Genomic DNA, 23,612 nt, shown 5'->3' with positions numbered 1-23,612 from the left:
AACAAGCCTCTAGCAAATCTAACAACTTTTAGATACAGTCCTGTTTAGAACACTTCCTAGCCTTTGCCTTTAAAGTCTTCTAGACCTAACACAACATTTTATTATTAAAGTCTTATTTCTAAGCCTTTACAGTAACTGCTTTATAAAGAAGTAACTCTTTCTCTTTCTCTAAGCAATCTTACGCAGCGTTAGAAATAAAAGTGTTACATTTACTATTTTTTTTTACACATTTAACACACTTGTCTAAGGATAAAGTTAACACATAAGACAACTTTAAAAATTAGTAAGTGCTATAAGGCCTTATCTTTGTCTAGTAAAAAAGATTAAAATAATAAGTAATATAAAGATAGTAAGACAAACAAGACTAGCAAGCTATTTAGCATAAAAAAGATAGATATTAGAAATGCCTTTTAGCAGAAGGGCACTAACATTATAAATAAGCCCTTACTAACGCAGTTGTGTAAGCAGAGCAGCAAGAGCGCTGCTAGGAAGAAGGGGCAGCGTGTTACAGTCTACAGTTAGACTAGCGTAACTCCACCTAAGATGCTCTATAATATAGTACAGTTAGAGCGGAACTTACTTATAGACTAAACAGAGGACGCAGAAGTCACGCAGCTACTTAAGATTATAGAAAAATGCGTTATTTAATAGAAGAATAGGATGTAAATCCTATAAGTCTAGAAGAGCTTAGCAAGCCCTACTTAGTAAGCTCTAGTAAGCTTATCTAGCTTACCTTAGCATCCCCTGCACATGTATATAGTTCCTATATTAAACAACCTTTAGAAGGTGTGTTTAACATTTAGTTTATTTTTTACATAGACTAAGTAGCATTTAGCTTTCTAAAGAGCTGCAATACTATTTATATATCTGCACTATATATACCTCTAATCCTGTCTAACAGGACTGTTTAACCCTAGCCTCCCTACTGCTGCACATAGGGCAAACCACAATCTAGTCATTCTCTTCTCCCTCTATTAGCCTAATAGCCTGTACGTAGGACTGTACACCCTACCGGATTGGCCCCTACTTTCCGTCCTACTTCCCACCTAGGAATATCACCAGACCCGAGTGCTTCCCGAAGCAAGGATTGTAACACTAGATTATGCTTAGCGTGTAAAGAATTAGCTATATTAGCTATAGCTACTAGCTAAGAAGAGAATTCTTGCATATATAGCTTAAGTATATACTTAATAATTACTTACTTTTTATTATTATTTAGCTTTTATAAGTTAGCTATAGAATTAGCTTATAAAGGTTGTCTAGTACATTAGTTATTTATTATTTTTTAAAAAACTTTATACATAGCTGTAGCATGTTGCTTTAAAAGTGTTATATCTTATTTAAAAGCCTAAAGTGTAAACTATATTTAATATTCTTTTAGCACATTAAAGTAGTGCTGTTAGAAATGCATTAGTGTAGAAAAAGTAGTTTAGTAGAGTCTTAGTAAAAGTAAGTAGCTTAGGTGTGTAAGTAATTTACCTGTATTATACGTTATCTTTAATTCTAATAAGTTATTAGCAGTCTTTATGTTTCTACTTTAGAACACTTTTTATAACCTTTTTTAAAGGTAATTTTAATTATAAAGAATAAAAAAGTCTAAACTTAAAAGCTTTAGTTAATAAAAAGTTTCTAAAATCTTATGTGGAGGATAAAATAGCCTGGCAGTAGCTGTTCAGAAGATCGGATGAAGTGACTCCCCTATCTAAGAGAGCTGAGGGCTCTCCTTATATACACCGAGCTTCGGAACATAATATCTCCAGATCCCGAGCTGCGTCCCAGGCTCTGAGCCCCAGTCCAGGCTCTTAATATACGCGACATCTTATTTATAGTAACTAAATTAATTTAATATAATAGTATATAAGTAGTGTAACTTAAACTAGATTAAACACATCTTAGACTTAGATATAATTAAATAAAATAATTAATATAATATTATTAATAAAGCTGTTACTAGCAAAAGCAGCTTTTTTAATATAATATAACAGCATAGGCAAGATAATGTTACGGCCAACGAGCAGACCGTAATTCTCCAATCAGCTGTTCCCCACAGCCCAAGCGACGTCGGATGGACAATGCTTAACACCGCATTGAACGGATCACGTGACAAGCCGGATGAGGAATGGCTTCGGCTTTTAGATGGATGCATAGAAGAATGCATCGTCTAATAGGGACCCTAGCATTGCAGGCCTGCAGGCCCTGCAGGTAATGCAGGCAAAGAGCATGCAAGCATGCACGGCATGCACTGCATGCAACCCCATGTATATAGTCATGATCACAATTATAGTTAGAGGGCTATGATTACTATTTAGTCTTTACCTACAATAGACTAAGAGGCATTAATACCTTTACAAAGAGGACATTGCCGCCTTGTATATCTTGCACTATATATACCTCCTTTCCTATCCTTCTGGATTAGGTTTACTAGCTCACCATACAGCCGCTAGGTTAAACCACAACCTGCCTTCCTTACATACGCATTTCCCTACACTCTGCCAGACGGACTGTACACCCGATCTAGCTAAGTCCTTCCCCTTCCCGCTAAAACCACTATAGGCCGCAGTGCTCTCGAAATTACCATTTCAAAAGAGCAAGGATTGTAACAGATAATAGGTCTAAATGCAGTATAAATCTACTTAGAAGTATATAAAAGTGTGTAGAGACTTAGAAACTAGAGAATGCTATTAACACCTATAGGCCTTGTACAAAGGATATTAGAAAACTACTAATCTAGCTACAGGGGAGAGGTGCGACTAAATACTTAGGGGAATAGAGGTACAGCAGAGGCTAGGGCAGAGTCGGAGCAGATACAAGAACGCTTCGGATATCAGCTCGTCGGGCAACCTAAGATGGGACGGTTCATGCGAATTGTTACAAAACTAGCTTTAAATTACTTTAATATTTTTTATAAAAAGGTTTTTTTATAGTTGTAATAAAGTAGGCGCCCCGCCTGCTAAGCCGATACTATACAACTTTCTCTACTGTACTAAAAGGTACGCATAAGAATACTTAAGCTAAGTATTCTTACATAGTATAATATATATATAGATAATGCTAGGGCTATCACTAGTACTAGCGGTTTTCTCTAGTCTAGCCTAAACCTCTATAAGCGAGAGAAGGCCACGTGGTTAACTGTTACACTACCCTCTCCCTTTATTATCTTAGTCTCTAAGACATAAGGCTAAGGATATATATCTACTCTACTCTAATTATAGCCTCTGCTATAATCTAAGCTAGAGTAATTACTAGGACTTAAACTCTTAACCTTTAGGTAGCTTAAGTATTATGTAATAAGGTAGGTGCTCCGCCTGCTAAGCTAATACTATACAACTTTCCCTACTGTACTAAAAGGTACGCACAAGAATACTTAAGCTAAGTATTCTCGCATAGTATAATATATATATAGATAATGCTAGGGCTAGCACTAGCACTAGCGGTTTTCTCTAGTCTAGCCTAAACCTCTATAAGCGAGAGAAGGCCACGTGGTTGACTGTGCCTACCTTGTTACAATAGTTATACTTATAATTAACTTTACTTTAAGCTTTAAATAACATTTAATAAACACACTAAGCTAGTTTATGCTAACATAACCTAAACTATGCTTAGCATATAAAGGATTAGCTATATTAGCTATAGCTGCTAGCTAAAAGGAAAATCCTTACATATTTAGTGTAACAAGGTAGGCACAGTCAACCATGTGCCCTTCTCTTGCTTATAGAGGTTTAGGCTAGACTAGAGAAAACCGCTAGTGCTAGTGCTAGCCCTAGCATTATCTATCTATATATATATATATATATTATACTATGCAAGAATGCTTAGCTTAAGTATTCTCGTGCGTACCTTTTAGTATAGTAGGGAAAGTTGTATAGTATTAGCTTAGCAGGCAGAGCGCCTACCTTATTACATTTAGCTTAAGTATGTGCTTAATAATTACTTACTTTTTATTATTATCTAGCTTTTATAAGTTAGCTATAAAATTAGCTTATAAAAGTTATTTAGTATATTAGTTATTTATTATTTTTTAAAAGACTTTATATATAGCTATAGCATGTTACTTTAAGAGTGTTTTATTTTATTTAAAAGCCTAAAGTATAAGCTATATCTAATATTCTTTTAGTGCGTTTAAGTAGTGTTGTTAGGAATGCATTAGTGTAAAAAAAGTAGTTTAGTAGAGTCTTAGTAAAAGTAAGTAACTTAAGTGTGTAAGCAACTTGCCTGTAGTGTACGTTAGTGTTATTAGAGATGCATTAATGTAGAAAAAGTAGTTTAGTGTAGTCTTAGTAAAAGTAAGTAACTTAGGTGTGCAAGCAACTTGCCTATAGTGTACGTTATACTAATAGAGGCTAATTATAAATAAAATTCTAATACTAGTGTAGTAAAATCTGTTTTATTATAATAATTGCAATTATTTATTAACAATAACAATTATTTGTCGCGATAATATACCGTTATCGTTGCCTTGTCTAGGCGGCGGTAGCAGCCTATCCTAATCAGGCAGTTCCAAATGCCGTGAAGGAAGAACTAACATCAACAGCCAAATTAGGTTGTTTAAAATATCTCTCCTATCGCACGCTATGTGTTACTTCCGTTAACGCATGAAATAACCTAACGTCGTGCAACATATTGCTGAAGAGTCAGCGATAGCCATCCTAGGTTCCATTCAAACCCACTTGAACCACCTCAGGCCTCTGATCCCTCAAATAGGGTCAATATGCTCCCTCTCGCACCATTCCTTTCGCTGTAAACTTCTAATGACTTCCCTTACTATAAATTAACTGTCTCCTCAGATGGATATGCTCCTAAAGTTCTACGCGTGAATGCAGGGTTCGTCTGCTCACGCCTGGTTGATCTGGGGTGGGGCGGGCATGAACGTTGTGTCCTCCATGTTACCAAGATTGACACTCGGCATCAAAATCGATGTTTGGTCCAAAGCGGGGTGTCCGAGTCCTGCAAGATGCATCCATGGTTCTAACCCTTCGGCCCAGACACGAAGAGCCTCGTCAATGTCCAGATACGAGTATTGGAGGTCATAAAACTGTACCGGAAGTGATGACATCGATGATGGAAGCTTATGATCTGCAGTAGCTGTCCGAATCACTTTCTCGAGGCGGCGGGCAAGCGACCATCGAAGGCCGCATGTTTTCAGGCTGTACACGAGCAAGTCCAGGTTCCGTGGTATCTCAACATTGAGAAGCTTCGCATGGACTAGACAGAATGAGAAGCATTCCGGTGACGAAGTCGGTATGATCTTACCTAGAAAGAACCTTGATGCAACAAAAATGCACGAGATGATGAACGGACTGATGTTTTCGAGGTTGATGTCCTTCATTCCCCGCAGATTGGTTGTGATGCTGTCGCATGCATCTAAGCACCGTTGAATTGCATGGTACCAAGGACCTTGCGCTTGCTCCAATCCAGCAGGCGGTAAAGCTAATCTTTGATACAGCGAGATAACCGCTCTACGACCAAGTCAGCCGATAGTCTTGTCAAGTGGGCTACAAAACATACAAATCCAACGTGCACTGCGTCAATGTGATATTTGGGTCGTACGAGTTTCCATTCTCAGTACTCATCCGTCCCGACGCAGTGGCAAACTTCGCACGCCATAAGATGAGCCGGTCATCCACCACCTTGCACTCATTCTGCCATCTGACTCGCTCCGTGGCTGATTGTGTATCGAAAGACTGCTGCAGAAACCGGTGGACATGCCACAGTTCGTTTGTAACTAACATGACATACAAGGAATAAGCCGAAGACATTTCAAAGTCCCCGAAGGACCAGGCGCTAATGACAGCCTCCGGGAACGCCCAAATGGTATCACTACACGGCATTAGCCCAGTATTCTCGGGTCTAGAGATGCTGAGGTTCCAAGCTGCCCCAACAGTGGACGATCCATCTAAAACTGCGCAATTCAGTGAGCCAAAGCATTCAAGAGTAGGATGACGTACCTTCGGTCATCCAGTATGCTCGAATCCGTTCTTCTTTATTGACAAGTGAAACGGGTAATGGGAGCATGCGAGGTGGTATTGGCGAAGCTTTATTGAAATTGTTATATTGGTGGGCTACTAAGTCTCGCAGACCTAATTGTGTTCCCATCCTTCACAACATTAGTTGAGAGCTAGTGACCAACAACAAGCTATCACTGGGGACTAATTTAGTAAGCTTACCGTTTGGCAAGAGCAACTAGATTCCAGAACTCGCTTATTCGACCAGCGCCGTAGTCTCGAATTGTCAGAATTAAGACTGCTTGGAGCGACTGTAAAGACAGCTGACTGATTGCTTCCATGAGTACTTGGCTTCTAAGATCATCGGAACATTGCCGCCGTTGCTCATTCGTCAAGGAATCCGAGTGATAGGAGTGAGGAATAGTGACAGCAGCGATTGCTTTGAACACAATGTAATGGACTGTGCTTCCAAGAATTGGGGATGTCTGGAGAACCTCCAGAAGCGAAGGTTGGTGCAAAATTGGAAACCACGGATGATATTTCTCAAACCAGGCCCCGCAAAGTTCGTTGAGAATATTCGCAGATAAGGGATCGAAATCTGAGGGCGAACATCGAAAGCTTCGCGGACTGACATGCGCAACAGTATCCGGAGCATCCCGTAGAGATGGCTCAGAAGAGTTCGACACGCTGGACACTTCCAACGCTGGGGCCGTTCCTACAATATATCAGCCTCGTCTATCTTATACGAGCTCCCTGCGTACTACCTTGGTCTGCCTTTAACGCCCGAACCTCCTGCTCCAACCTCGCTACATGAAATGTTAGCACACATGGAGACGCCGCATCAGATATCGGACGAACTTAGCCGCTCTTCAAGCTCGGAAACGTAGCCTGCTCTTAGTCCCGGTTTGTTTTTGATCTCAACTGTAAATCAGTCAGAGGAGTCAGTCACGTGATGTTGACCCGAGGCAGCTCGATCTGAACTCTTACTGTATTGACATTCCACCCCTGTTCTTGAACAGCTTTCGCACTTTGGAAGTCGGCGATTACATCTTATCTTGCGCTGACGACATAAAAAGCACCTTCAAGATGTGGGCATCAGTACAACGAAGCATGTCAAAAATTTCCAGGACTTACACAGTCTTGCTTAATCGACGCATTTCCGAAGCATCTTCATTCATCTTGCCTTAAATTTGCTACCCTGGGGGGTGGGTACTAACATGGCCCGAGTCTGCCCAATTTAGAGGTTTCTGTCACTTCAACTATTAGCTTTGATGTTGCAGCAAGATCTGTCTAAGGTGCGGTCGGACATGGGCCGAACGCGCGACGGAAGTCGTGCTTTTATGAGTAATAGTATACCGGAGCTCGGGCCCAGGTGGAACGCTTTTGCCGTGTTCGTCTCGTGATAGGAGTGCTTTGGTGAGATGTAGCGAAGTGTGATCGTCTGTGGCTTCTCCAGGACTTACTTGATTAGTCCGCCGTAGGGAACCCCACACGGGCCATGTACCCCCGAGCGGGCCGACTTCACCCACCACCTCATAACCTCAACCTCAACACCCCTCTAGCTATCCTACTAGTGACTTACGAGCGTTATTTCCGCACTCCTCTCACGAATCCGACATTCCGGCGTCACTCAGCTCCGCCTTTTTTGAACCTGGGGCCCCATGCTCTGCCGGTGTCCACTTTCGGCTACCCCAGATACAGCATGGTGGGCTCAAAGGCACCCCATATCCAGCTAGGTGGAACCCTCGTTAATTGCCATGCGGTTTCCTGTCTTGCCCCCGTCCTGGTCTTGGCGGGCAAGCATCTCAATCCTCACCAAATGCATAAATAGTTACGAGGGTCCCGCATCCAATGGACCGCCTCAGCCGTATCTTCAGTTGGAAGGAGAACGCCCACCTATTGCTAATATGGTTCTCGGCAAACTTGATGGTTACGCTTTGGAGGTCACTTTGACCGCCGCAAACTCTGCTGCGCAGGTGAGTGACCGATTCTCCCTTTGAACCGTTAGTGCTAACCACCTTCGTAGGCTTGGTACGGTTATGATCAGGTATTAGAACCAGCAAGTATCTCCCTCACCGAGAGTTTTTTACTGAAGGATAGGAAGGGTGTCATTAGCGGTATCTTGATCAGCTCTGACTTCATCAATACTTTCCCGCAAACCAAGGATGCAGATATCCAAGGAATCACAGCGAGCTGCTTCTCTCTTGGAAACCTCGTCGGATGCCTTCTGGCAGCTGTCTTTGGTGATCGTTTGGGACGGAAGAACACACTTCGCTGTGGAGCTGCCGTGAGTGCAATTGGAGCTGTTCTTCAGTTCGCAGCTGCAACCTTCCCGATGCTTATTGTTGGCCGTGTAATCAACGGGTTTGGAAATGGCAAGTGTTGAGGTTCATTTTCATGAAGCATACCTCTCTAATAGTTGCTAGGAATGACTAGCTCTACGTGCGGTATTTACCAAGCAGAGTCCTGCCGAGGAGCAAGGAGAGGGAAACTTTCGGTCATTGTCGTGCTTCATAATGTCATATTCTATATGATCGGCAGTTGGCTCACTCTTGGCTGTTCATTCAGTGGGAGTGGGGTTCAGTGGAGGCTCCCTTTGGCTATACAAGTGAGTAATTGGCCCTATATGAGATCTCAGCTGACGGACTCGAGCAGCTGGTTCCCTGTTTTGTCCTCGTCAGCCTTCTACCTCTCCTTCCGGAATCTCCTCGATGGCTTCTTATGCATGACCGAACTGACGAGGCGCATGAAGCCCTCCGGCGTTATCTGGGAAAGGCTCTCGCTCATGACGATCCTATTGTTACCAAGGAGCTTATGTCTATCTCTGGCGCTATTGAAATCGAACGTCGCTCGCACATATCGTTCAAGCAGGTTCTCCTTCAGAGGGATAGATCCGGCCATCTTAAGAGGCTCCTCTTGGGTTGTGGCACACAATTTATGCAACAATTTGGTGGAATCAACGCTTTGAATTACTACGTGAGTTGCTTCGCTAAAAACGTGCGAAGAATACTAAGTCCACGTGCAGTTCCCGGTCATTTTGGAGAACAACATCGGCATGAGTGAGCTCATGGCTCGTATCCTGACAGGCTGTAATGCGACCTCATACGCCATTTCATCAGCCCTGTGCTTCTGGATGATTGAACGCTTTGGTCGTCGTTCGCTCATGATGTATGGTGCTGCACTGCAATTTCTTGCGTATGTTATGGTTGCCATTGCAGTTGCTTTGCTATCGACCGCCCCCTTTGAATGGGGAGCTGTTGCAATTACTTTTCTCTTTTTCTACTATGCGGCGTTTGGATGTACATGGGGAATGGTGCCTTGGGTATACCAGGCAGAAGTGAATTCTTTGGCAATGAGAACGAGAGGAGCCGCTGCGGCGACCGCAACCAACTGGCTTTTTGGGTTCGTATGTACACAATTCACGCCAGTGGGTATTAGGGACATAGGATACCGCTTTTACATCAGTAAGTACACGCGACTCTGCCGCTGAGACTTCCTAACTAAATGGTATAGTCTTCGCATGCTTTAATCTCATTTTCATTTTTGTGGTCTACTTCCTCTACCCAGAAACTAGGTGCGTATAGGGCCTCCATAGCCTCACGACCGTCTACTTATGCTTCCCAGCAATCGTACCCTCGAGGACCTCGATGCCTACTTCGATAAAGACTCCCCACACAGGACTATCATTCCAATTGGAGATAGAGTTGCCAAACAGCGATCTCGACCGGCGGAGGCAATTGAGGCAGAGCAGATGCGTATAGAGGCCGCGGAAATGGGCAAGGATGTTGATGCATCGAAGACACATACCACACACATTGAACACATTGAGCCTTGAACCATCACGACTCTTTACATTCGACGGTTGTGGGTTTCTGATCTACCTCGCAAAAGCCAGGATTTTAGCGTAATCCTTCAGCATACCCATTTCCTCGATATGTACATGTATTTACAGATAGAGCAAGTATAAATATACAATGGTCCCCTCTCTTGACTGTACACCTTGGAATACATGAACGCATGTGCGTTTTACTTCGTTTACTAAAAAAGAATATGATAAGAATGGGGGGTTCAAGCAATTCGCTAGTGTCAATGAACACCCTCCTCTCGGTTGAAGCACCGATCCGCTACGTCGACTTTTCACAGGACTTTGTTTGTCTCCCGAAGATAAGTTCAGGGACCCTGGTGCATCTCTGCCGACGTTCCGAAAACAGCAAGTGTGGCGAGAGTAGCAACTCTGCCGAACCCAAACTTCCTCCGCTTCCAACCACCCCATCCAAAACCATGATCTTACGCGTGTCCGGTTGGAGCTCCTGGAAATTGACTGCCGAGCTGCCGTTGCCTCCTTTGATCCCCGCTTTCGACCGCCGTTCCATGCACAATGAACAAACTAGAGAGCCTTGGAGGGTATCCGGGCCATGTCTCGCCGATCGTAGCCAAATCGCTTGTCCATTCAACCTATCGCAGATCCATTGTTTGAGATCCATTGAATTGCTTTTGACTTTCATGATATATCAACAGAGATAGCCAGACGCATGTTAGGAAGTATATAGGCAAGGCCCAAGTCATTTTCAATCCTCATCTTCTCCCGCTTCTACATCTGTTTTCAACGTTTTTTTTTTGGTCACCAATATCACGAAAATGCTCGTCCAACATCCCCACGATATAAGACTTCCCACCTTCTCCAAGCCGGAGATCAAAGTCTCAGTCTCGGAATCTCAATCACCAAAGAGTATTGCTCAAGCATGGCTTGACAAGTTTTCCTTCGTTCTTGCCAGCGGCGATGTCTCCCGCATCGCCAGTGTAGTGCATGAAGATAGCTGGTGGCGCGACTTCCTAACTCTTACTTGGGACTTTCACACTATCCGTGGGGTACAGAAGATGACCGAATTTCTCTTGACGAATATAGAGGGGGCGCAGTTTTCGGGTCTCAAGCTGCAAGAAAATGGGCAATTTGCTCCGAGTCTTCAGACACCTATTGATGGCCTGGATTGGGTAGAGTCAATGTTCCACTTTGAGACAAAATTTGGCAGGGGGAAGGGGATGCTGAGGCTGGCGCAGGGTGGTGATGGCGCTTGGAAAGCTCATTTCATCTATACTGCGCTTCAAGAACTGAAGGGGAACGAGGAATTTGTTGGTGCACGGAGACCTCATGGCGGTAACAACTCTTTGGAAGGAGGTGCGATCAAGGGAAATTGGCTAGACCGAAGAGAAAGGAGGAAGGACTTTATTGATGAAGACCCCACTGTCTTCATTGTTGGTGCTGGTATGTCTTCCAGTTTCATTGCATTATGCTTACATTCTTTTTTTTTCTGATAACTGGCTTACCATGATAGGACAATCTGGCCTCAACATGGGCGCTCGACTCCAAGCTCTCGGAATATCCTGCCTCCTTGTCGACAAGAACGCGCGCATTGGCGACAATTGGCGAAACCGGTATCGCACACTGGTAACACACGATCCCGTCCAATACACACATATGGCTTACCTCCCCTTCCCATCAAACTGGCCACTCTTTACACCGAAAGACAAGCTAGGTGACTGGTTCGAGGCTTACGCAAGCCTGATGGAGCTAAACGTCTGGGTCTCAACTACCATCACCAAAGCAACATATTCCGATGTCGAAAAGAAATGGAACATGACAGTCAAGCGGGGTGATGGAACCGAGCGGACTTTGCATCCGAAGCATGTCATATTTTGCACTGGACATGCCGGGGAGCCCAAGATCCCAACCTTCCCAGGCCAGGACACATTCAAGGGAACTATATACCATGGATCACAGCATAAGGACGCTTCAATCTACAAAGGCGACCTTAGCGGGAAGAAAGTCGTCGTCGTCGGGACAGGCAATAGCGGCCACGATATCGCGCAAAACTATTATGAAGCCGGTGCCGGGCCGGTAACTATGCTGCAGCGTCGCGGCACATACGTTATTCAAGCTTCCAAAGGGCTATTCATGCTGCACGAGGGTCTTTACGATGAGACAGGCCCACCAACCGAGGATGCAGATATTTACAGCCAGAGTCTACCTATCCCCGTCCAGTTCGCCCTCAACGTAGACGGAACGAAACACATTGCGGAAGTCGAGAAAGAGAACCTCGAAGGTCTTACGAAAGCTGGTTTCAAGATCGATTTCGGCCACGACGGCTCTGGCATCTACCGCAAATACATCACACGTGGCGGAGGCTATTACATCGATGTTGGGTGCTCTCAGCTCATCATCGACGGCAAGGTAAAGGTGGAGCAGTCTCCCGAAGGCATAAAAGGTTTCGAGCCAAACGCGCTCGTGCTCGCTGACGGAAGGAAGTTAGATGCTGATATCGTGGTTCTTGCTACTGGATACGACAACATGCGCACCAGTGTCCAAAAGGCACTTGGAGATGAGGTAGCTAGCCGGTGCAAGGATGTCTGGGATTTGGACGATGAAGGTGAGGTAAACGCTATGTGGCGGCCTTCTGGACATCCGCGCCTATGGTTCTTTGGGGGCAGCTTGGCGTTGTGTAGGATTTATTCGAGATTTCTAGCACTTCAGATCAAGGCTATTGAGGAAGGTTTGAGCTCACCATAAATTTTATGTAGTTTGTAGCACTTTGAATAGATTCGCATCGTAACTTCTCCTAACGTTGAGCCTAACAGTCTTCAAGGATGTAGTATAGTGGTGAGGTAGTGATAGAGAGCATAAGTGCGCATGAACATACCAAGCTATGAGCATGGCTTCCAAGCCTACCTTTTTAAAAAAAAAAATTCTGCAAACCTACGATATGGTAAGGTTCCTTTCTGTTATTTTTTCTTTCCAGAAAGCCAAGGAGCTGAGCTGCCATGCAAGAGCCTTTTAAAACTTCAGTAGGACGAAGACAGGAGAACGAAGGATCTATATGACAGAGACTTCGGGCGGTAAGTAGACGCGCTTCGATTAGGTCTCTATTTTTCTTTTAGCAGGATTTCTGTTGCTGCGAAATTGCAGTCTCTCAACTACCTCCATATTATCATGGCTCCTTAGAAGCTAAAGACCATTAACACTAGAAGACCTCGCAGCAAGCCGCCCAAGCACTCTGTCCTCCCATCAACAACCCCTCCGCTGAAGTGGCTTCTATGATTAAAGCCAAACATGGTGTCTCTTTTCTTTTAAAGCTTCATACTCGAAGGTATAGTTAAATACGCTTACATAAGGTTCAACTCGCCAACGTTGAAGGTAAGATTTGGAAGAGATGAGCGCTTGCTGAAAGAGAAACGCACGGCATATGGAGGTCCTAGCAAGTCTCCTTTGGCCCCACCACCAATTAATTAGCTTAAATATCTTGCTATTCGGTGTGGTAGTACGAGAATTAGTTGCGAGGTGAGGATCGCCATGCGGAGTAGGGTAGGTAGGTTGAAGCTGCGCGCGTTGTTGAGCATGATAGGGCAGGGATGTTCCAAGAACTTTTTGTCTAACTAGCAGCTTCGATTTAGTCCACCGTCGTGACTCTTTGAGTTTACTCTCGTACACATCGGGGTCCGAGGAGCTTAAAAGGAATCAGCCTCCATCTTCATTCGATCGGGGAAGGTTTTGGGAAAGAGAAGCCCCGTGAGATATTAGGCCCAGCATTCCTTCAGTAGTCGGGTTGTCGTCCCAGTTTTCAGTGTCGGTATTCTCTTTAAAAATAGCATTCTCGATGTCCTAGCCCATGACGCGGATGGTATCCCATGTATATATTCCACCGTAATTTTTTAGGTTTTAAGAAAAGGTCCTTTAGCATCTCGAGTTGCCCAAAGCGCTCTGCAAGCCGTACCGTAAGATAATGCATGTACATTCTTCAAATATCTGCAAACCGAAGGCTACACAAGTAAGCTCAAAGCACAGCAGTCCGGCGACGACAGCAGTTGGCTCGCCTTCCGATTAGATTGGATTGTTAGTTGAATAAAAATCCTTCTTACGTCATGGACTGCTATGCTTCAAAATTTTCAAACCACACGTCGCAGCAACGTCTTTAATCCATCTCCAAGGGATATTCCGCTGTAACCCATGCTAAAGTACGGTATCGCAGCTTTGTATCCGTCGAGCCTGTATGTTGAAGTGAAGTTCGGGTTATGTCGATGGCCATTGTTCTGACACACGCTCCAGTTGCTTGATGGTGCGAAGAAGGCACCATGATGAATCTTAAGTGATACGTTGACCATCTACGGTGGAACTCCAAGGGGAATATTTGTGGTAAAGATGAGTCCGCTCTAAATATAAAGCTAAGTAGTTGAAATGAATATGGTTAGAGACTGAGGTGCTAAGCACCGGTTTGCACCTCGAAAGGACTTGAATGTGGCGTCGACGAAGGATAGTGCGGGACTGAGGAAGCAGCGAGGGTGCTTTAAACTCTATGTTGAGCGACACTGTGCTGAAGCGGACTACAGAGGGAATTGTATAGTCCCTAAGTAATGAATATGCCGAAGCACATAAATGCTGCTGTAACCAAGCTAAGTCATTGTCTACTAGCGCCTGTACTCTCTAAATACCATGGCTGTCCTAGAGGCTCCTCATCAATACGGCACACTTCCGCTGCACCGCCAACCAGCCTTACCGTTACCTTTGTACTGAGTCAAGCATTTCCGGCCAAGTGCAGTGTGAATGAAGAGACAAAAGCGAGGATACGGGAGAATGAAAACGAGAGGAGAATCGTCAGCAGAGGACCTACACCTTTGAGTTTTATCCTCATCACTGAAATCACTGTTACAAGCAGTCACCATGCCCAGAAAGTAACACGCAAGGATGAATGAGAGATCAGAAAGGTTTCCTGGACCGACTGCTCCAAAACAACCAAATGATACAGTGTCATCCGGAGCGGGTGCCATAATAATTGCCCCTCCATCCCACTTCACCATTAAACTTTCCATCATCAAGCTACACAGACGTCAACATGCTCATTCAGGAGTCGCACAAAGATGTGTCCACGCAGGCAGGAGGGGATATGAGTATTTAATTTCCTAAATCAAGTTTTGGGGCATTCACTCATTGAATGTATAGGAATATTTCTCTTCCATCCGTCTATTCCGAATTATCCAAAAGCAAAATTCCCCGGAGTTGTTGTTTTCAGTGAGATATATCAAGGTGGCTACATTTCTAATTTTCTTGTATCGCTGGTTCTATATTCCCCTGATTTCTCAAGTTTTGAAATATACCGCCTGTTCTCTTCCATTTTCGCAATCCCACCCTGATGGCATGTTTGCTGTCTTCCAATATTGTAACATGCTTGTCTGCACTCGCATTATCTCCACACCAACTTAGCTTAGAGCATGCATCAATCACAACACCCACACTCCTAACTCATCCAATCCACAATCCCCATAGCTTCAACTCACTCCTCAACCTCCACCCCTCAATCTCATCTCCAGCCCTCCTAACTCCCTACAGTAACCGGACCCGTATCCCGTTTCGCCCGCCAAATCTGCGCTCAGGGCTACATTGTCGCAGCCCCTTCCTCCTACCACGAATTCACAGGTCCTGCCCCCCTCGCCTACGACGGCCCAGGCACCGACGCTGGCAACGAATGGAAGATCACCAAAACTGTTACCGCCTACGACGAAGACGCTACCCTCTCCATCGACCTCCTCCTCTCTCTCTCCACCTGCACCGGCCGCATCGGTGCAACAGGCATGTGTCTCGGCGGCCACCTGGCGTACCGCTGCGCACTGGACTCCCGCGTTTCGGCTGCGGTATGTTACTTTGCAACGGATATCCATAGTAAGAGCCTTGGAGCGGGGAAGAACGACGATAGTCTTGCTCGCGCAGCGGAGATTAAAGCGGAGCTGGTTATGATTTTTGGGAAAATGGATAACCATGTGCCCCCTGCGGGTCGGGATTTGATAAGGAAAACGTTGCATGAGGCCGGTGTGACGTTTAGTTTTTATGAGGTAGCGTGGGCTCAGCGTGAGTATTTCATCTACCCTCTTGGAGAGAGATCTTGAATGGATGTTTGGGAGTTGGGGCGCTGTGAGATGGAAAGAATTTAGGGAATTGGCTTGCTGATTTAGATACAGATGCTTTCATACGCGATGAGCTTAGTAAAGGACGGTACGATCCAGCGATTGCGGGGATCTGTTTTGAGATGCTGAAGGAGGTGTTTAACCGGACACTTCGTTCTGACCTTGGGCCACGAAGCGGAGAGGAGGTCGAGGTTGAGGATGTTTGCTAGATATATCTGATTACAGATAAGAGCGTTTGAGGTATCGTCCGCGTAGGCACCCCAGTATGGGTCAAATGGATGAATCAGCAGTCCACACATCCCCTATCCTACTAAAATGGTACACACTCGGCTCCTGCAGCTAAAATTATATACAGGTATCAATCAAAAACTTATAAGATGTGAAGGGTAAAGGGCTACTATCATCTCATTATCCTCACTCATCCTACATGGATGCGATGATACAACCCGGTGATAAGGTATCATCTCGCTTTGCCTTGCCTGCTTGATTCCCAGCTGTGCTGTTTGCTTGCCTTGTCGTCAAAGCCATGCCATGCATGCAAAATCCGTCGTATCCTTTCTACCGTCCCAGCCCGTAGGGGCTGCAAGTGCCGAGGTGATGAAGCAAAACTTTTGTGCCGCCTCTCCTTTGTAGGAGAGGCGACGTCATGAATTCCTGTCTCCCTCCCAAGTCTTTTGGCCGCCAGGTTCCTCCAGCCGTCGAGTCACTTTAGGCCTCGATCTTCTGGTAGAACAAGATATATGCCACCTTATTATCCCTGACGCTCTCCTTTGGAAGCGGAGTCCTCTTACCCGTGGTGCTTGGAGTCACTGTTCCATTGACGACCCCACTCCACTTTTTGGGACCAGTATCCTTCTTGTCGACGCCGTTGACCTGACTCCACCCACCTTCCTCCGCCTTCTCCCCCTCTTCACCCAAGCCGCCTTGCTCAAAGAAGTTGCGGCTCCGACTAGAATCTCTCTTGTGCTGCTCGAGCGCGGCAGCTAAAACCTTTGGATCCTCTTCAGCACCGCCCTCAGCAACGTCCTCTGCACGAATACGTCGGATGACGGTGTCGTCCATCCGGATCCATTCCCGACCCTCTTGGCGACGAAGGTCGACAGTATAATGGCCACCGCTTGCGTTCTTGCCATGATGATAGACGACCGCAGTGAGCCTATAGCGAGGAGCACCACCGCGTACGTTGAAGTTTCCTCGCTTGTGTGGAGGGAAAACATCTTTCGGAATCTCCAACTCCAATGGATATCCAATCTTCTTCCAAATCTTCTGAGCACCGCTGGCATCGTAGTGGAAGCGCTTGAGGTGGAGAATAAGAACAGGCGGCAGTGTCTCGATGAACATCTGCTTAGTCGAGGCACGTGCACCGCGTGTTGTAGCATCAAGAGTTTCCAAATGAGTCAAGCCTTTCAGAGCATCCGTGATGTTGTGAATGGTAGGGGATCCAATATCCAACTGAAGAGGTTGGTATGGTTCCAGGGTGACTGAGGGCTTCTCGCCCGGTTTGCGGTATTCGGATCGAATCTTTCCTCCAAAAATCTTTGTCACTGGGGTCTCGATCTCGATAGCACCAGAAGACTGCGTGACCGAAGGCTTTTGCTTGGGGCCAACTTCAAGCCAACCGCCATCAACAGAACCGGAGTGCTCGCTCTTTGGCGATGTGGTGCTGTGGGGTCCGTTGCCCAACGTCCCACTCTTGATCACATGCGCACACTCGTCGTGAAGGCCAGCAAGCAGGAAACCCAAAAATTCTTCAGCATCCTCTTGTTGTCCTCGCTAGAATTGGTTAGCTCGATTTAATGGATTTTGGAGCGGGATTTTGCGGTACCTTCATGTTGTCGAAGCGAGGGAGTCGCTTTATAACATCATATACATATTCGGGAGTCAACGGGTCGCCATATTGCTCTAACTCGGTGTCCTTCAAGCGCATACGAAGTGTCTCCACGGAGGGGTGCGAGTCAATGACTTTGAAGTCGTGCATGAATAGAATCCTGATATGGTGTCAGTCGCTGTGAATTTAACTTGATCGAGGGAACTGACATGGCGTCGACAAGAGGTGTCTCGGTTTTGAAACTATGCACAGCGCGCTTCGCAACCTGATCCAAGAAGTCGTAGAAGGGCACACAGAAAACAAGAACTTGAAGAATCTGGAAACCGTCAGTGGGGATTGTAAGGAGGATAGAGTACACTTACAGAATTCATATAACACAAATTGCCCGAATTTACAAGGCCACGGGGCTCAAGAAAAGAAATCTTTTTATCAGAGTCTACCGAGAATGAAGAAAGGACATCGGCAAGAGAGTTGCTCTTGGGTACAGAGGAGCCATTTACAGCGACGACTCCGTTCGGAATTGATGGGGTTTGGGCGGCGGGAGCGGGTGCCTTTGGCCGCAGAAGCTCTGCCCAAGACTTCGGTGCCGGCTTAGGGGGAGGTGATGCCTTTGGTGTGTTCTCAGTACTACCGCTAGGCTCGGTAGTGGAGCTTGGGGCTTCCTCGGCTTTCTTAACTTCTTCCTTGTCTGTGGCCGATTTCTGGGTGGTGGATGTGGCGCTCACGGGTTTCACAGGCTTGATCGGGATCAGAGGCACAGCAGGCTTGGTAGCGGTTCGAGTGTGATTCACCGCCAGAGGCCGGGCAGAAGCAGGTGGCATGGATGAAGATGGCGTGGTCGGGTGCGTCGAATCGGCCTCAGATGGTGGGTGTGAAGTCGACGGGGTTTCGATTTCTGAAGCAGCGGGAGCAGTCGAGGCCTGAGACTCGTCCGCCTGGGAATCTTCGGGAGCTTCTGTCGGGGTCTTCTCCGGCTCCTCCTCCACCGCGGCTTCACGCGTAGGGAATGCCAGTCCTTCTTCTGTGGAAGGTACAGGGATCTTTCTCCGCCGCTTCTTCTGTGACGCTCTGGGAGGGAATTCGACATCAGGTACAGAGAGCCAAGGGAGGTCAGGGTAGTAGGGCATGCGGTGTGTGGGCGGCGGCGGAGGAGGAGGAGGTGGGGGTGCAGTGAAGGGTGGTCTTGCGGGCGTTGTGGGAGGCGGAGTCGGCGTGCTCATGTTCGTGGGGGGGGTTGGAGAAGAGACATGAGTTTGCGAAGTCACGGAAGGAGTCGAGGGAGTCGGCAGTGGCGTCATGTTGCGCGGTGCGGGAGGCGTCCTTGAATGAGCAATTGGGGGGGTTTGACCGAGCTGGCGACTGACTGGGGGTATTGGCGCCATGTGGGGGTGCGAAGAGACGACTACTGGGGAACCATGAGGCGGGTACTGGCGGGGAGGCATCGGATACTGGTGCTGGGGCTGGGGATAGGGGTACCATTGCTGGGGGTAAGGCGATGAGTGGGGAGCGCCATAGTGTTGGGGATGGTGGTGGTATTGAGTGTAGGGGTTGTGCGGTACCGGCGAGTTTGTCTGCGGTGGCATATGGTAGTGGTACTCAGGCTGCCTCCTTACCTGATGCATGGGGACGGCAGGCGGTACGTGAGGGGCGGGCATCATGACCGACCAGCGTCGATGTTGCCTTCACAGTCAGCGCTGGCCAGAGCGACCGAGCGACCAACTTGTGAGGCAACCGGGGGGGGGGGGGCCAAGGGGGGAAAGGACCGAAGTGAGGTTCGTCGAGTGCCACGGCGACGGTACAAAGCAGCGTGCGATGGGGGAAGGGGCGATGGTTGAGGGTGCGGCGCGGAGGCAGTCGCGGTCGGCTTAAGAATTATTGCTGGGGTTGGACAGGTCGCGCGGCGAGGAGAACCACGGTCGGGGTTACAGGTAGAAGGAGGGCAGGCAAGGCGGGGAGGGGACGCATTCTATCAGCACGACATTGCGGAGCAGTGAGAGCTGCCCGGCGCAATGGATTGGGGAATGGAGGGGAGAGAGGAGGAGTGAATGGGGGCTGCGGTCCGGGGCCTGAGGTAATGGAAGGAGTTCGAATGTTCAAGCGGCTCTCTAAGCTGGAACCTGGCCTGTGCGTGCGCTTGTTCTCCGGCGTCCACCTCGCGCAGCTGGGGGCGACGCGACCAAGGTGATGCAGTCCAGTGGAGGAACTACGCAGAAGGCACCGAGTGCTGTTGTGGGGGAGAGACAATGGATAAAGGCGCACAAGCCGAGCTTGCGACCTGGTCCGAAAATAATCGACATAACTCGGGCTTGGTACCCCTCACGTGACTACTACTCCTAAAGCCCGTGATCTCCAGCCAGTGGCTAGGGCTCTGACTCCTCCCCCAAGTCCATCACCCGCTCTGGGGGGACCCAAACACCTCTGCCAGCAATCAATTCGCTTTCCACATACCTCCCTTGTATCCTGCCATTTTCTCTTTCACTTCCTGCCCCCCCCTCCTCCTTTCTGCTACCCGTCGTTCCAGTCCGCGAGCATCTGTCACCCCGAGTTGCAGCTGTCATCCGTCGTCATCGCGAGCCTCTGCTGGTGGGCATCGCCATGTCTTCGAACCCGCCGCCCGTCTCGATTTCCTCCAAAGCAGTTGCACCTTCCGGCCAGCTCTCTCCTGCGCAGACCCAGGCAGGCCCCATCGCGACTGGCGACAATTACGGGCAACGGCGAAGTGGGGGCAGCAGTTTCGGAGCGGGGGCGACCTCTCGCGCATCACCAACGCCACGGAACACCCAGCACTCAAAGAAGCAGCACAAGGGCTCAAAGCGCTTCCGCCAGGCGGATGACGATGCAATCGCAGAGTCTGTGAGTCTCGCACGCGTTCGCCTCGCTCACCACCATGAAATGTCCAACTGATGTGATCCGTTGTAGCTCGCCATGCGTTCGTTCAACAGCAGGAAGGGGCAAACGTCCATCACCCACCTCATGAACTTCAGTCTCCCTCCACGTCCCCAGAACTACCATCCCCACCACTCGCACGGATATGGAAGGAACTACCGGCGGAATCCGGCCTGGGGTCTGGGGTCCGGCTATCATGCCGGTGACAAGGCAAGGTGCGCAAAGTAGCATATCTTGCCCTGCAGTCTCTAGAGCTAACATTCTTCAAGATACGTTCATGCCAACTATCGATTCATCGTGGATCCCCGTGGCGACTACCGCGCTCAGAGCGCTGACGCCGATATTCATCTGGACTGGAATACTGTCCTGCAAATATTGGTGTCTTCTCAGTCGCAGGATTCCTCATGCCCTATCTGCCTAGGAACGCCGGTAGCTCCGAGGATGGCAAAGTGCGGCCACATATTCTGTCTACCATGTCTCATCCGCTATATGCACTCAGAAGAGGACGGGAAATTGCCAGAGAAGAAGGCCCGCTCGAAGAAATGCCCCCTCTGTTGGGATCTTATCTACATTTCGGAGACTAGGCCGGTGCGTTGGTATACTGGCCAAGAAGGGCCACCTCCCCGAGAAGGCGGCGACGTAGTCCTTCGCCTAGTCATGAGGTCAGCTGGAAGTACGCTGGCGCTGCCCCGAGATGGGGCTGATGCCCTTGATAAAGATGAGGATATTCCATGGCACTATGCCGCTGAAGTTATGGATTACGCTCGAGTTATCCGAGGAGGGGAGGACTACATGATCGATCAATTCGACACCGAGATTCAGGAGCTGGAGAGACAAGAGAAGGAAGATGAACTCATGTTTGGAGAAGACAATGTAGAGTGGGTTCGGAAGGCTGTTCGGGCAATTCACGATGCTAAAGAGAAAGTCCAAGGCATCGGCAATCCGCCCGAGATGCCAACCAAGCCTGCCGAACCGAAGCCGAAGAAGGCTCCAATCGTTTTCCATGAGGACGCCGAGCACACCCCAGAGATGTACCTGGTCCAGAACGCCTTGAAATCTGGCCAGAGCGTCTCATCGAAGCCTCCCATCCTGGCTCTAGAGGCAGACGAGACTGCTGCACCTGGCTCGTCAGAAACTCCAAATGGAGTGAACCCAAGCTCCAGAAAACTCTCTATCACTTCGCAGTCCTTAAGGGCAAACCAGGGAGCCATTGGGTCGACTCTCGTGGAGATACGCAACCGGCAACAATTCGATCATCACCACACCCCATCCGAATACTTCTTCTATCAGGCGCTATTGCACTACTATCTTTCACCACTAGACATTCGCATTTTGAAGGCCTCATTTGGGACATTCGCCTCGTTCCCTTCAACCATCCTGCCTCGTGTCGAGCGCGTGTCTACTGGCCATATCATCGACGACGACCTACGAAAGAGAACCAAATATCTCGCACATCTTCCATATGGCTGCGAGGTTAATTTCTTGGAATGCGACTGGACAGATACTGTTGCACCCGAGATCTTGGAGCGCTTCAAGCCGGAAATTGAAAAGAGGCGGAAACGAAATCTAGATAAAGAGACGAGAGAGGAAAAGGCCCGCATGCGTGCTGAAAAAGAGGAGAGTGCGCAGTGGGCATCATCGCGGAGGAAGAGACCCAGCGTCTCGGATAAATTTACAGCGGATGACTTCCAACCCCTTGCATCAAGTAGCGTTCCAGAGAACACAATGTCAGCGGAAGGCGAGAGTGGGGCAGAGACTACATCAACATCACCTCCTTGGCCTGCACGTCGCGGTCAAGGCTTTGCGTCTCTTGCGTCGCCATCTACCAGCCCGTCCGCACCCCGCACAGTCTGGGGCACCGCAGCGATCGCTCCATCCACATCCCCTATCATTACGCCGCATGAGCACGACGTTCCAGATGATGGGTGGCTACAAGGTTGGGAGAAGGATTTACTACAGGAAGAAGACATGATAGAGCAAGTGCAGGCAATGTCGCTGGGGGAGGGCGAGGCATCTAAGAAACCAGTCGGAGGGAAGAAAAAGAAAGCGAAGAAGATTACATTGATGAGCACAAATGTTAGGAGGGCAGCATGACACTAGGACTCACATTCGTGAACGGTGACTTCAGCATACTACATGAATGACATATTTGTTGGCTGCTATTTGAACATTTGATTAGACCCCATTTCACCCGGCAATGACACGATTCTACTTGAGACCTTGTAGACAATAAGGGAGTCGCGGATGCTTTCTTGCTTGCTAATTCTCCCTGATCTGTCTTGATGTTTTTATAACCCCACTGCTAACATTAATTTCTCTTTCATTGTTTCTCGGATTGCGGTTAGTGGTAAACCAATTCCTAAGACAGGATAATTTTATGATTAGGAATCCTGGAATACAAAGAAACTAGTAAGCGTAATTATTTACTTTATTCTAAATAAATCTTTAAATCGCTAAAAGAGCATTTCATTAGTAATAGTTATGTAGTTACAGATTTTTATATTTAAGTTGTTTAGGTCTGTCACGACTGGTTTGAGCTTAGCCGGATGCGTCCATACTAAACTTAAATAGACAAGGAATGGACAGCCAAATCCAGCAAGGCATAGGAAAAAGAGGTAGCATGTATATAAACGGTAACAAATCTCTGCAGTGATTTGTACAGGTTAAGATCTATATCAGTGGCTTCGCTCAATCAATCCCCTACCAGAAGAGCAAGTTTAGCCTATCGTTCAGTGTATTGCACACTTCATTTTGACAAGGTCGATCTATCCGCTTGCTTGTCCGGTCTACTAGCTAGCCGAACACGTTCCCTATATATAAATCCCCCGCCTACCTTTGCTCTTGGCCTTGCGCTTTCCCCTCCTCCTTCAACTTCTCCATCTTTGAACCCACCACATCAGAGCCAGCTATCCAAACTTTAGCCTTTTTGGTAACCTAGCCAATCCGAAGACATCAGTATCCCATTAGGTGCTTTTAGCTAGCGAAGTCTGGATGGTGGATCGTACGAA

General features: G+C 47.5%; 8 protein-coding genes across 8 annotated transcripts; 5 read left to right on the top strand and 3 right to left on the bottom strand.

Moving 5' to 3' along the window:
* Positions 1–4,831: 4,831 nt before the first annotated feature.
* Positions 4,832–5,756, bottom strand: BDR25DRAFT_210022 (uncharacterized protein; the record flags this gene model as incomplete). The annotated part of the gene is made up of 3 exons (XM_033684627.1): positions 4,832–5,202; positions 5,251–5,456; positions 5,506–5,756. The coding sequence occupies 3 exons, from the start codon at positions 5,754–5,756 to the stop codon at positions 4,832–4,834; spliced, it is 828 nt and encodes a 275-aa protein (XP_033553126.1).
* On the bottom strand, positions 5,527–7,358 carry BDR25DRAFT_64879 (uncharacterized protein). Its single transcript, XM_033698873.1, has 6 exons — positions 7,077–7,358; positions 6,924–7,021; positions 6,801–6,863; positions 6,707–6,748; positions 6,165–6,657; positions 5,527–6,094 (listed from the first exon to the last, which is right to left on the bottom strand). Exons 1-6 carry the CDS (start codon positions 7,118–7,120, stop codon positions 5,926–5,928), a joined length of 909 nt encoding a protein of 302 aa, XP_033553125.1. The 5' UTR covers positions 7,121–7,358; the 3' UTR covers positions 5,527–5,925.
* Positions 7,359–7,481: 123 nt separating this feature from the next.
* BDR25DRAFT_64863 (uncharacterized protein) lies at positions 7,482–9,933 on the top strand. The gene is made up of 7 exons (XM_033698872.1): positions 7,482–7,918; positions 7,969–8,317; positions 8,369–8,550; positions 8,598–8,918; positions 8,968–9,406; positions 9,456–9,516; positions 9,567–9,933. The coding sequence occupies exons 1-7, from the start codon at positions 7,700–7,702 to the stop codon at positions 9,775–9,777; spliced, it is 1,782 nt and encodes a 593-aa protein (XP_033553124.1). The 5' UTR covers positions 7,482–7,699; the 3' UTR covers positions 9,778–9,933.
* Positions 9,934–10,503: 570 nt separating this feature from the next.
* Positions 10,504–12,507, top strand: BDR25DRAFT_375137 (putative flavin-containing monooxygenase YUCCA3; the record flags this gene model as incomplete). Its single annotated transcript, XM_033697366.1, has 2 exons — positions 10,504–11,205; positions 11,276–12,507. Exons 1-2 carry the CDS (start codon positions 10,581–10,583, stop codon positions 12,505–12,507), a joined length of 1,857 nt encoding a protein of 618 aa, XP_033553123.1. The 5' UTR covers positions 10,504–10,580.
* Positions 12,508–12,627: 120 nt separating this feature from the next.
* On the top strand, positions 12,628–13,819 carry BDR25DRAFT_349387 (uncharacterized protein; the record flags this gene model as incomplete). Its single annotated transcript, XM_033694545.1, has 9 exons — positions 12,628–12,782; positions 12,824–12,833; positions 12,876–12,902; positions 12,963–13,052; positions 13,132–13,196; positions 13,257–13,299; positions 13,340–13,503; positions 13,533–13,615; positions 13,692–13,819. The coding sequence occupies 9 exons, from the start codon at positions 12,628–12,630 to the stop codon at positions 13,817–13,819; spliced, it is 765 nt and encodes a 254-aa protein (XP_033553122.1).
* Positions 13,820–14,810: 991 nt separating this feature from the next.
* Positions 14,811–16,245, top strand: BDR25DRAFT_252195 (alpha/beta-hydrolase). The gene is made up of 4 exons (XM_033686163.1): positions 14,811–14,879; positions 14,932–15,015; positions 15,319–15,834; positions 15,945–16,245. The coding sequence occupies exons 1-4, from the start codon at positions 14,825–14,827 to the stop codon at positions 16,097–16,099; spliced, it is 810 nt and encodes a 269-aa protein (XP_033553121.1). The 5' UTR covers positions 14,811–14,824; the 3' UTR covers positions 16,100–16,245.
* A 353-nt stretch (positions 16,246–16,598) lies between these two features.
* On the bottom strand, positions 16,599–19,373 carry BDR25DRAFT_210177 (cysteine proteinase; the record flags this gene model as incomplete). Its single annotated transcript, XM_033684636.1, has 4 exons — positions 16,599–17,663; positions 17,716–17,878; positions 17,928–18,034; positions 18,081–19,373. The coding sequence occupies 4 exons, from the start codon at positions 19,371–19,373 to the stop codon at positions 16,599–16,601; spliced, it is 2,628 nt and encodes an 875-aa protein (XP_033553120.1).
* A 724-nt stretch (positions 19,374–20,097) lies between these two features.
* Positions 20,098–22,770, top strand: BDR25DRAFT_277324 (uncharacterized protein). The gene is made up of 3 exons (XM_033687610.1): positions 20,098–20,571; positions 20,638–20,819; positions 20,874–22,770. The coding sequence occupies exons 1-3, from the start codon at positions 20,314–20,316 to the stop codon at positions 22,696–22,698; spliced, it is 2,265 nt and encodes a 754-aa protein (XP_033553119.1). The 5' UTR covers positions 20,098–20,313; the 3' UTR covers positions 22,699–22,770.
* The last annotated feature ends 842 nt before the right edge of the window (positions 22,771–23,612 follow it).

This window comes from Lindgomyces ingoldianus (assembly GCF_010093535.1).
Source record: "Lindgomyces ingoldianus strain ATCC 200398 unplaced genomic scaffold BDR25scaffold_3, whole genome shotgun sequence".
Taxonomy (NCBI): Eukaryota; Fungi; Ascomycota; class Dothideomycetes; order Pleosporales; family Lindgomycetaceae; genus Lindgomyces; species Lindgomyces ingoldianus.
Note: the sequence above shows the minus strand (reverse complement) of the source record. Positions and strands in the feature narration are given on the sequence as shown.